The sequence below is a fragment of the Lepus europaeus genome, chromosome 3 (genome assembly GCF_033115175.1).
Source record: "Lepus europaeus isolate LE1 chromosome 3, mLepTim1.pri, whole genome shotgun sequence".
Lineage (NCBI taxonomy): Eukaryota > Metazoa > Chordata > Mammalia > Lagomorpha > Leporidae > Lepus > Lepus europaeus.
Window position 1 is genome coordinate 7,296,529 of NC_084829.1, and position 13,025 is coordinate 7,309,553.

At 46.0% G+C, this 13,025-nt stretch overlaps 1 protein-coding gene across 1 annotated transcript in view; it reads right to left on the reverse strand.

The window, feature by feature from the left end:
* Positions 1–251: 251 nt before the first annotated feature.
* Positions 252–13,025, reverse strand: part of CAGE1 (cancer antigen 1) — a 32,920-nt gene continuing 20,146 nt past the window's right edge. Inside the window, exons 8-12 of the mRNA XM_062187099.1 lie at positions 12,676–12,780; positions 11,347–11,417; positions 5,032–5,100; positions 1,847–1,912; positions 252–255 (exon numbers count right to left, since the gene is read on the reverse strand). Coding sequence (XP_062043083.1) covers positions 252–255; positions 1,847–1,912; positions 5,032–5,100; positions 11,347–11,417; positions 12,676–12,780 — 315 coding nt within the window. The remainder of the gene's footprint in view (positions 256–1,846; positions 1,913–5,031; positions 5,101–11,346; positions 11,418–12,675; positions 12,781–13,025) is intronic.

Sequence of the window (13,025 nt, forward strand, 5' to 3'; positions counted from 1 at the left end):
CAAGGGAGGGGTGTAATCCTATCCTGCTTTTGGAAGATCACCCTGTCTACTGTGGAGGCTGGAGCGCAAGGGTGCAAAGCTGGAGGCACAACTGGCACTTATGGGCGGTGACTGTGACAGGGCACGTGAAACAGTGGCGGCTCCACATGGAGCAGCAGCAGTGGGAATGAGGTCCAGGGACTGATTCAAGAACAGTTTCAGAGGGAGAGATTTCCAGCTACAGGACAAACTGAGAGGGGCAGAAGAGGCCCTCATCTGGGGGCGGAAAGGAACGGGAAGTTGAACATTACCAACATGTAACCTCAGGAACTTACATGTAACTGTGCATTACTGTCACATCACATGGGAGTATAACATTTTTATAATGTCTATCAAGATAATCTTCCAGGGGGCCAGTGCTGTGGTGCAATGGGTTAAAACTGCAGTCTGCAGTATTGGCATCCCATATGGGTACCAGTTCGATTCCCAGCTGCTCCACTTGCAATCCAGCTCCCTGCTAATGGCCTGGGAGAGCAGTGAAGATGGCACAAGTCCTTGGGCTCCTGCACCCTCGTGGGAGACCCAAAAGAAGCTCCTGGCACCTGGCTTTGTATCGGCCCAGCTCTGTATGTTGCAGCCATTTGTGGAATGAACCAGCAGATAGATCTCTCTCTCTCTCTAACTGTGCCTTTAAAATAACAACAACAAAAAAAAATCTTAAAAAAAAAAATAAGATGGCACATAAATCACCTGCATCCCACATCGGAGTGCCTGGGTTTTCCTTCCTTCCTTCCTTCCTTCCTTTCCATTTATTCCCACTCAGGGACTAGTTTATTTTTCCCAAAAGACCTATTTTAGTGACCATCTCAGCATAATCGTTTTCTTGAGGTATAAGTGGCATACAACAAAATACACCTAATTTTATTGTACAGGTTGAATCAATGCCTGTATTTATAAAACCATCATCACATCTTCATTACCATTCATTTGCAACAGACATCATAATTTCATTCTTTTTAATATCTGAGTAGCATCCCCTTTACATAATAATATGCCTTTTTTTTTCTTACTCCACAGTCCTTTTCTTGAATCCCACATTAAGTGGCATTAATGTCTCTGCTTTCAAGATAAATAGTATGGATGTGTGTATACATATTATTTACAGATGAAGTAAATATAGCAAAATTTTAAAAATTGCTAATCTAAAAAAGGAATACTGAAATATAAGTGACACACTAAATGTAATGCAACATAAACAGGAGCCAGTGTTGTGATACAGCAGGTCAAGCTTCTTGCTTCACCTTGTGAGTTAGGCATTCTGTGGTGGAGTGCTGGTCTGAGCCCCGCCGCTCAGCTTCCTGCTAATGGACATGTTACCAAGGTTCCACGATGACAGTGCCAACATGGCTGTCGGCTTTCTCGCCGGTTTCAGGGAGTAAGAGGCATCTGGAGCTGGAGTGTGCACGGCAAGCAGAACCGTTCACAACTGGCCCTCCAGCCCGCCAGCAGCTGGCGGTACCACACCTGCACCTTGAGCACTAGGAACCACGTAGAGGAGCATCTAGGCCAGGAAGCTGCAGGCGCAGGGCTACAGCCAGCCCTCCTGGCAAGAGGCAGGGACAAGAGAAGGAGCGCCTGGGTTTGGTACCTGCCTCCAGCCCCTGATTCCAGCCTCCTGCTAATTGGGACCCTGGGGAAGCAGCAGTGATGGCTCAAGTAAGTGGGTCCCTGCCACCATGCGGGAGACCAGGATTAAGTTCCTGGCTCCAACTTCATCCCCAGTCATGGATGTTGTGGGTATCTGGGGATTGAACCAAAGACGGAAGCATTCTCTTCCTGTGTCTGTCTGCCTTTCAAATTAATAAACAAAAAATTTTTAAAAAGATGGCCTACCACGGTCATGGACTTCAAATGATTTTTTAATCTTCTTGGTCTGCAGGAAATAGAAAATAATGTAAAAAGAAGACAGAGAGAGAAGAGACTAGAACAGTGAGCAGAGTGAACAGTACGCCATTACTTAGCATATCTTCCCCTTCACTTTTTTTTTTTTTTATAACATTTCTCTTTTTTTTGGACAGGCAGAGTGACAGAGAGACAGAGAGAAGGGTCTTCCTTTTTGCCGTTGGTTCACCCTCCAATGGCCGCTGTGGCCAGTGCATCTTGCTGATCCGAAGCCAGGAGCCAGGTGCTTCTCCTGGTCTCCCATGTGGGTGCAGGGCCCAAGCACTTGGGCCATCCTCCACTGCCTTCCCGGGCCATAGCAGAGAGCTGGACTGGAAGAGGAGCAACCGGGACAGAATCCGGCGCCCCGACCAGGACTAGAACCTGGTGTGCCGGCGCTGCAAGGCGGAGGATTAGCCTGTTAAGCCACGGCGCCGGCCCCCCTTCACTTTCAAAAAGTAATTGTTTAGGATAGAACTAGGAGACCCTACAGACTTAAGATAAAGCTTTTCAGTAACACCTGGCTCATTCTCACTGCATTTAAATAAAAATACCGAGCCACAGTTCATTGCATCTCACATCCTCACAGATCTTTCTTAGGATAAGGTTGTGGCTATGACTTGAAAACCTAATGGATTTCCTTGATGATGAAGAACTGGAGGCAGCAGTGACGTGTGAGACTACTGAATTGTCTCCTGTGTCCTTGTTTTCCACCTCCAACAGGTGGCAAAGGTGGCTAGATAGTTTCGGGGGGACACAGAGGTGGAGGATAGCTTGCACACATGCTGTCAGTGGAGACTGCAGGGCCGGTGGCAGAAGGCTTGTGTTGGTCTGGGGCTTGCTAACAAGTGGCCTGACCAGCGGGAAAGGGCCTTGACAGCTCTTCCGCTCCATCTCAAGCCCCTGCTTCCAGGTCAGCCTAAATCTATACAAAGGGGCCTCAAAGCAACCAAGATGTCTGAATGGCTGAAACACATGCAAATCCATATGCAAATTTTCTTATTTTAAAACAACTCATGACAAAAATATTCAACAGTTTCTCTCCACAATCAGAGAAGATCCACGTTCAGTTTACACGAGCATTTATTATTTGTGATTTGTCATGCATCAGGGGAAATCAATAAACTGAATGGAGGAATAACAGCTCACTCACTGGACTAGAAGTTTCAGTTCGGGTACCTGTGGAACACAAAACGGCCTCCAGATGATTTTAACCTAGACTTAGCCAAAGTAACACGACCACATTCTTTCTCTTAGGAAGAAAAACCAATCTTCTGGCAAATGCAGATGGTACCGAGCAAGCCTGACTCACAATGTGATCAAACGCAACTTTGGTTTTGTCTCCGGTTTCCACTGTAGGCTTCTCTCATCAAGGCAAGCTTTTCCTTTGCCAGAACACACAGTAGGCCCAAGGATTTTTCTTTTTATGTGTTTATTTGCTTATTTCGCAAAAAGGGATGGAACTTTTTTTTTTTTTTCTGTCAAGGGCCATTTGGATATTGATAACATCATCAGCGGCCCATAAAAAATCAACTTAAAATTAGCATGGTATACAGACACTGAAGTTTGAGTCCCGCCGGCGGTTGCCTCGGCAGGGCCAGACACAATGATTTCGCAGGCTTTGTAGGGCCTGGGCTGGACCTGAGAGGCAGCACCAGTACCCACTGTGAGGCACACAGGGTGCCCAGGCTCACTGTGCATCTTCGAATCTGCACTCACAGACAGGACTTCTCGCCCTGTCAGCTCAGGCCCGTGGACGCCCTGCCTTCAGAGGCACTGAGGTCGGGGTCAGCTGTCTCCTGGCTCACCTCCTTCTCCATTTGAGGAGGACAGAGGAGGCAAAGGGACAGTTGTTTCTTGGCTGGGCAGCGTCAGGGTCTCTGCCTGGCGGTGGCTAAAGCGGAGTCTTTCTCTTTGGAGCTTGCAAGGGACCTCTCCCTCGACTCCGGCTGATCCATTTCCCTTCCAGGTGGTCACCTGATGCCCTTCCTTCAGCCTCCATGAATCTAGCAGTCTCTTCTGGTTCCTCAGTGCTAGGATCCCCCCACTGTGGGCAGAGCCCAGGAGAACCCAACCCATCCTCTGTCCTGACGAGACTGGGGAGAACAGCCGCCCCATGAATGGCCCTGCTGTCCTGCCACCACAGCCTGCCTTCATTTTCTTAGGCACAAGGGAGCTCTTAGTCCTCTGCTTCCCAGCTTCCTTTTATTTAATGATCTGAAGAGCAGAGAGAGAGAGAGAGAGAGAGCAAGAGCGAGAGGGAGAGAGAGAGAGAGAGGGAGATTTTTCCATTTATGAGTTCATTCCGCTCAATCTGGGTTTGCCATATGGGTGGCAGGGACCCAGCCACCTGAACATCACTGCTACCTCTTCCCAGGGTGTGCATTAGTGGGAAGCTGGAGTCAGAAGCAGAACCAGGACTCAAGTTTGGGAAGCAGAGTCTTAACTGTTGTACCGAACATCTGCCACTCCCAGTTTTTAGGGCACATGCTTCAAAGTTCTCTGGAAACCTCGCACAAGGCTTTAGGTCAAGGAGACAGAATTACTTGGGGGGCAGGGAAGCCCATGACACAACAGAGTCAACGCAAGCTCTTCTTCAAGCTTCCCTGATCTCCACACTTTATATACTTTAGAGTGAGCCGAGGACTAGGGGTCACGGCATGGACTCTGGAGTAACTCTGCACATGGGGAAAACGTACCGCCCTTTGGGGGCTGTGCTATCAGCACCTAAGGAATGGGACCAGGAAGAAGTCCCCTGGATCATCCTACAACGTTCTTAACCAACCCCATAGGCTTTGTGCAGCAGTCTTGTAGCTGCTGCTGAGACGCTGCGAACATTACGGATGATAAAGCTTGATGTCAGTGTGGGGAGGTTCGGCCGTAAGAACCGAGCAAGCGGCTTTGCTGCAGACGGCACCTCACTGTACATGCTGTGAGGGCAGGGCTCGACCCGAAAGATTTATCCAGCAACTGTTTTATGTGAGCAAAACCACCATGCTCCCTCACATAGCCTGGCTCATTTATCCTGCATAGAGATGAGGACAAGATTTGTAAACTACAAAGAGATTTTAAGTTAACGACACTACTACTTTTTAAAAAAAGGGAAATTACCTTGGTTTTCTGGCACTCTCTCTGGGCCTCCTCAATAAATCTTCCAAGTGTCTATTTCTCTCTTCCAAGCTGAAGGAAGAAACAGTTGAATTATAGGACGAAAGTGGAATTTTCCAGACTAATATTTGTTAGAGTCACTGGAGGATCTGAGCAGGTTAAGTTCAAATGTTGACTCCAGTTCATCACGCAGAAACTGCTGATTCTTCCCGAGCTACTCAAATTATTGGATCCATTTTTTTTCCTGGAAGCAGTGGTGGGGGTATAAGCAGTAGTAAATATATAAAGTGACAATTGATATTCTCTATTTGTTGCTGGCTATTGGCAGCCATCTATAGAGTGAACCAGCAGATGAATGATCTCTCTTTCTGTGTCTGTCTGTCTGTCTGTCTCTATAACTCTTTCATGCAAATCTTTTTAGAAAAATGTGATTTTTTTTTTGACAGGCAGAGTGGACAGTGAGAGAGAGAGACAGAGAGAAAGGTCTTCCTTTTTGCCGTTGGTTCACCCTCCAATGGCAGCCGCGGCTGGCGCGCTGCAGCCAGCGCACCACGCTGATCTGAAGGCAGGAGCCAGGTGCTTCTCCTGGTCTCCCATGGGGTGCAGGGCCCAAGCACTTGGGCCATCCTCCACTGCACTCCCTGGCCATAGCAGAGAGCTGGACTGGAAGAGGGGCAACTGGGACAGAATCCGGCACCCCGACCGGGACTAGAACCTGGTGTGCCGGCGCCGCAAGGCGGCAGATTAGCCTGTTGAGCCACAGCGCCGGCCTAGAAAAATGTGATGTGTATGCACTGTGGAATACCACTCAGCCACAGGAAGGATGAAATCTTGTCATTCACATCAACATGGGTGTCCAGTGATCATTAGGTTAAGTGAAGTAAGCCAAATGCAGAAAATATTGCATGATCTCACCCAATGTGGTCTAAAACAAAGGTGATCTCTTAGAAGTTAAAATCGTGTTTTCTGGGGCTGGTGCTGTGGCATTATGGGTTAAGCCGCTGCCTACAATGCCAGCATCCCATACAGGCAGCGGTTTGAGTCCTGGCTGCTCCAATTCTGACCCAGCTCCCTGCTAGTGTGCCTGGGAACGCAGCAGAATATGGCCCAAGTGCTTGGGCCCCTGCACCCACATGGGAGACCTAGAAGAAGCTCCTGGTTCCTGACTTTTGGATCAGCCCAGCTCCATCAACTGTGGCCATTTAGGGAGTGAACCAGTGGATAGAAGATCTCTCTTTCTGTGTCTCTCTTTCTCTCTCCTCTCTTTTGTAACTTTCAAATAAATACAAAAAGAAATTCTGCAGTTCTATTGCATAGTACATGACTCTGGATAACGTTAACATATGAGGGGCAGGTGTTTGGTGCAGCAGGTAAGATGCCACTTGGGACATCCACATTTCGTATCACAGTGCCTGGGTTTCAGTCCTGTTTCTGCTCCTTCCTGTTGATGTACACTCTGGAAGGCAGCATGTGATGGCTCAAGTACCTGGGTTCCTGCCACTCACATGGGAATTCTGGGCTCCCAACTTTGAGACCGGCCCAGCCCTAGCTATTCCAGGCATTTAGAATATGAACCAGCAATTGAAGATGTTTCTCTCTAGCTCTCAAATAAATACTGTATATTTCCCTCAAAAAAAAAAAAAAGTCTAGAGGATAGGATTTTGAATATTTTCATCATAGAAGAATGTGAGATATTTGAAGAGATAGATATATTCACCCTGATTAGACATCACACAATATATACCTGCATTGAAACATCATGCAGTACCTCATAAATATGTACAAATTTTTAAGTAAAAAAATAAACTCCAAGGCATGTGAATTGAAAAATTATACTATAACCTGCGAATATATCTGGAGAACAATATATAAATACTGTTAACATTTTTTTTTAAAAAAAGATGTATTTATTTATTTGAAAGACATAGTAACAGAAAGAGAAGGGGAGAGACAAAGAAAAATAAATCATCTGCTGGTTCACTTCCCAAATGGCTGCAATGGCCAGGACTGGGCCAGGCCAAAGGCAGGAGCCTGGAGCTCCATCCATCTCTCCCACATGGGTGACAGGAGCCCAAATACTTGAGCCATAAACCACTGCCTTTCCAGGAACTTTAGAAAGAAGCTGGATTGGAGGTGGAGCAGCCAAGACCGAAAGGCACTCTGACACAGGAGACCAGCAGCAAATGCAGTGGCTTAATCTTCTGTGCCACACCCCAGCCCCAATACTGCCAACTGTTAACCAAACCAACACACTAGCAACAGTTTAAATAGTACTCTCATGATGTATCTGATAATCTTTGATGCAGCAAATATCTTTTAATCAGATTAAAGAAAATTCACTACAATTCAAAATATTGTCCTTAATGGATGTAAGAATATATTTGATAACACACACACACACTGATCACTTAAAGCAAATCAACTCGCATGATAACTGATAGTGGTTGTTGGTTTTTGTAGAAAATGGAATCACTGGGGCCGGCGTGGTAGGCTAAGCCTCTGCCTGCAGCATCAGCATGCTGTATGAGTGTTGGTTTGTTGTCCCAGCTGTTCCTCTTCTGATTCAACTCTCTGCTATGGCCTGGGAAAGCAGTGGAAGATGGCCCACATGCTTGGACCCCTGCACCTACATGGGAGACCCAGAAGAAGCTCCTGGCTGCTAGCTTCAGATTGGCCCAGCTCATTTGGGAGGTGAAGCAGCAGACAGAAGACCTTTCTGTCTCTCCCTCTGTCTGTCTGTAACTCTACCTCTCAAATAAATAAATGATATCTTAAGGCCGGCGCCGAGGCTCAACAGGCTAATCCTCCGCCTTGCGGTGCCGGCACACCGGGTTCTAGTCCCGGTTGGGGCACCGAATTCTATCCCGGTTGCCCCTCTTCCAGGCCAGCCCTCTGCTATGGCCCGGGAAGGCAGTGGAGGATGGCCCAAGTCCTTGGGCCCTGCACCCACATGGGAGACCAGGAGAAGCACCTGGCTCCTGGCTTCGGATTGGCGCGATGAGCCAGCCGCGGCTGCCATTGGAGGGTGAACCAACGGCAAAAAGGAAGACCTTTCTCTCTATCTCTCTCTCTCACTATCCACTCTGCCCGTCCAAAAAAAAAAAAAAAAAAGATATCTTAAAAAAAAGAAATAGAATCACCTGGATGGCTTGGGAAATATGTGGTACTTCAAAGAATTCATGGAAAAATGGAATTACAGAGGCGCACCAGGTTAAGTCGCCTCTCCCAACTCCAGCATCCCACGTCAGAGCTCTGGGTCAAGTCCTGGCTGCTTTGCTTCTGATGCAGCTCTTTGCTAATACACCTGGGAAAGCAGCAGGAAATGGCCCAAGTACCTGGGGCCCTAGCATTCACGTGGGAAACTGGATGGAGCGCTAGGTGCTGGGCCCAGCAGCTGTTGTGACGCCCATGTAGCAAAATGTTACATTGGAAGTCCACGCTGCAGGGACGAGGTGAGAGCTTTTTTACGGAGCGTGGCCTCAAAGCTGTTCCTGTGCAGCCCAAGGTTGTAAAAAACTTTCGGTGCACGTAATGAGAAGTGAAAGGCCTAATTACTGCTGGTTAATAAGGCAATGTGCCTCAACATTAATAGTGATTTTGTATTTAGTAGTTATGCCACGTAGTGCGTTAGGACAAGTGCACCATGATTAGAGACAAAGGAGTCAAGTAGTGCCAATAAGCATTTCACAAAAATCAACAAAAAGCACTTTAGACTTTGGCCCACCAGTCATTAGGGCAATTTACGAGGAGGCATTAAACACTGACAAAAAACAGCACACCCTAGACAAGATAAAACAAAGGGAGCTGAGGTGTTAGCTTTAGAGAGCTGAGGTGTGATTTAGGTTCTGGGTTATCAAGTTTAGGCAGCATGGGGATGAGAAAGCTACATTCAATCTTACATAGGTGATATATGGAACTTGGGCTAACAAGCACCACCATCTGATAACTCCCCTGTCCCAGGTTCTCCTAATGAGAGGTTAACTAGTAACCTGACCTTTACCTTTTTCTTAAAAGTAGGACTGCGAATCATCACCACAATGTCTCCCTGTGTCTCTTGTAAAGTTAATCATGTAACCCCATTAGCCTTAACAAGTTTTTGTAATCTTGGAATTTCTTTTGTCTTCAGCAATGTAAGCTTCCCTATATAAACTCTGGTTTTCCCGCCAATAAACTGCAGGCAGACAACTGCAGGCAGACAACTGCAGGCAGACGACTGCAGCAACAGCATACTCAAAAAGTGTGTGTCTGTCTGTCATTCCCCTAGCCGATTTCTGTTCCTCCTGTGCTTTCGTCCCCCGTTCTCCCTCGGGTCTGGTGTCTACGCGAGAGCCGGTCCGCGGCAGCTAGGCTCCTGGCTGCTGGCTGGCCCACATGGCTGTGAAGGCCATCTGGGGAGTCACAGCACACGGAAGCACTCTTCTTTCTCTCTCTCTTCTCTTCTTCCCTCTCTGTTACTTTTCCTTTCAAATCAATACATAAAAAATCATTTTTTTAAAATGTAAGCTTATTGTAGTAAAAAAATTTTGAAATCCATGTGTAGATTTTTCATAACACACATTTTCCTGAACTTTTTGAAGGCCCCTTCATATACAGCTGCTCAGGTCCCACTGGTATATCAACATATTTGACTTAGGAGTAGTACCTAGACATCGGTATTTTTACATATGCATTCAAAGGAATTCTAATAAGCAGCCACTATACACATCACCTTAAATAAAACTTATAGAACTCTGATGTCACACCTCTTTCTGAGCACAACCAGATCAACCACTCACCTGAAATACATATCGAAAAGAGTTTAAATTTTTAAAATAAGTGGACCAAAGTAATATGGTCAAAATGACACTTTGATTCTATTTTTAAATATTAATCTATCTTTATGTTGACACTGCATGAAGCCATAATCACTGTGCACATATCTTCCTTGGTTTTAAGGCAGAGAGGAGCCTAATTTTACTTCTCTTGAGCACACGACATCCTCCCCCAGAGCAAATTTAAAACTTGCCTGCATTAGTCCAAAAAATCTGGAAAAACTGTTTTACCACTTGTTCTGCTTAGAAACATTATTGAAAAGCAAAATCAAACTTTCCAAACTACAAATGCGCACCCCAATCCTCTTATGGTGAGTTAGTTCTATACAACTATTTTGAGGACTGATTGCTATGAAAGGTTAGACCTTTTGTTTAAGCTCCAGTGATAGCCAGCACAATATAATAAATGAAATTGGAGGAAGAAACAGATTACTAGTAAGGATAAGAAATCAGTGAAAAGGACACAAAATTTTAAAACACTAACTTTGGAGTGTTTCAAGCTATCTTGGATTTGAGAATGTATTTGGTACCTGAAATACTACTGCATGTGGATATGTTTTCAGAATTATTTATTTATTTATTTGAAAGCGTGACCTAGAGAGACGTTCCATCCACTGGGTCACTCCCCAAACGCCCACAACAGCCAAAGCCAGGAGCCATGACCTCCACCTGGGTCTAGCACGTGGAAGGGACCCAAGCCTCAGTAGCCAGAAGCTAGATGGGACACGGAGCAGCTGGGACTGGAACCAGCACTCTGATGTCAGGAGAGGAGGGCATCTCAAGTGGTGGTTTAACCTGCTCCACACAACACCGGCCCCAAACAGGTTTAATTTGGTGTGCAGCCTTTTTTTGTGAACAAAATCTAAAAAGTTCAAGGTTATTTCACTTGAATACTATGATAATGTCCTCTACACGTTTGAGATGCTTCTCGCTACTTTTTTTTTTTTGACAGGCAGAGTCAGACAGTGAGAGAGAAAGAGAGAGAGAGAGAGGTCTTCTTTTTCCGTTGGTTCACCCCCAAAGTGGCCACTATTGCAGGTGCGCTGTGCCGATCCGAAGCCAGGAGCCAGGTCCTTCCTCCTGGTCTCCCATGCAGGTGCAGGGCCCAAGCACTTGGGCCATCCTCCACTGCACTCCCGGGCCACAGCAGAGAGCTGGACTGGAAGAGGAGCAACCGGGACAGAACTGGCGCCCCAACCGGGACTAGAACCCGGGGTGCCGGCGCTGCAGGAAGAGGATTAGCCAAGTGAGCCGCAGCGCCAGCCACTTCTCGCTAATTCTTTCACCGCCCTTAAAACCCAGAGGGTGCTCTGAGAAAGGCAGCTAACAACCTGCTGCTTGAGTCTGTCCAAGCAGCCCAGACACAGCTGTGTTAATGAATGGTTTTAATTTGTGAAAATGCATACCTTCCCTGTCTCTAGGAGCTTGAGAAGTTGAACTCAGAAGCCGGAGAGTAAAATAAAACACTGACATTCACAAAAGTAAAGATGAAGTCTTTTCTACTCACAGTGCGATCTGGGAGTGGGACATCTCCAGCCTCTGGTCAGCACATCTGATGATTTCTTCATATGACGTAACCTTGAAAAACATAAGCTGAACAGATTACACTTGGATAAACTCTAATTTTATGTTTTGCTTCTTAAAAAAATCTCTACAAATTCAATTATTTGACTACCATTAAAGTTTTATCATAGGCAAAACAGCTTCCTTCCAGTTTGAGGTCAGAAAGATGAATACAAACAGAATGACAGCATGCCTATCCATCACGCAGAGAAGGTAAAATGAGTCAACTGTAACTAAGACGTATTCCACAGAAGTGGGACATGTGTCAACTAGTGGTCAGTCTACGTGGTTTAAGTCAGTGAAAGTTTGCAAAGGTAAACTAGGGGTGGGCCTTTGGCACAGCAGTTAAGTCACCACTTGGGACACCCATATCCCATATCAGAGCTGCTTGTTCAAGTCCCAGCTACTCTGCTTCCAATCCAACTTCCTGCTAATGCATATCCTAGAAGGTAGAAGAATATGGCTCAAGTACTTCAGGTCTCCGGATTGAGTTCTTGGCTCCTAGCTTCAGTCTGGCCCAGCCCTGGCTGTTGCAGGCATTTGGGGAGTAAACCAGGGATTGGAAGATCTCTCTCTCTGTCTCTCTGTCATTCTGCCTGTAAATTAAATGAAAATAAATTTTTCAAAAAAAAATTTAGATGCTAAACTAGACCACTAGCTTGGAAAGATTTATTATTACTCTGAAAGTAAAGTAGCAGGGCAAAGACTTTAAATTGCCTGTAGCAGAATGGATAGACACACACAATGTTCTTTCCTAGTTCCTAGCTAAAAGGCTAATGGAGGCAATTTATAACAGGATTTTGAAGTAAAAGAGATAAATGAAAATGTGCCACATCATCTCTCAGATTCTTTTTGGCTCAAAAATTCTATTATTTTAACGTCTGGCACAGTTTTTTTTTAAGAGTTATTTATTATTTTAAAGGCAGAGCTAGAGAGAGAGAGAGAGAGAGAGAGAGAGAGAGAGAAAGTCTTCTACCCAATGATTCACTCCCAAGATGGCTGCAACGGCCGGAACTGTGCCGATCTGAAGTCAGGGGCCAGAAGCTTCTTCAGGGTCTCCCACATGGGTGCAGGGGCCCAGGACTTGGGCCATCTTCTACTGCTTTCCCAGGCCATAGCAGAGACCTGGATTGGAAGAGGAGCAGCCGGGTCTCGAACTAGCACCCCTATGGGATGCTGGCACTGCAGGTGGTGGCAGCTTTACCTGCTCCACCACAGCGCCAGGTCCTGGCATAGCTCTTAAGCGGCAAGTATCTCTGTAAGGAAGTTGTACCTTATTTATTAGGCTGCCTAAATGTCTTTGGTACTCGTCGTTTTCTTCCATGAGTCTGCCGCAGTGGTCTTCTTTGGACTCAAGAAGATATCCCAATTTTGTGATCTGTGGAAAACATTAGCAAAAGTACTGACCCGAAACCACTGCGGAAGCTACATGTGGATGCTGAACACAAAAGACAACAGTGTTACTCTACCCCAACATTTCTTTAAACTGAGTTGTCAGATATGTAAAGTGTGACATGGTATGAACCAGATCCTGGTTAGACCACACTTCACATAGATGTACAGGAATTAGGATGGGTTTGAAACAGCTTTGCAAATAACTAAAAACATGTTAATGCACAAAAA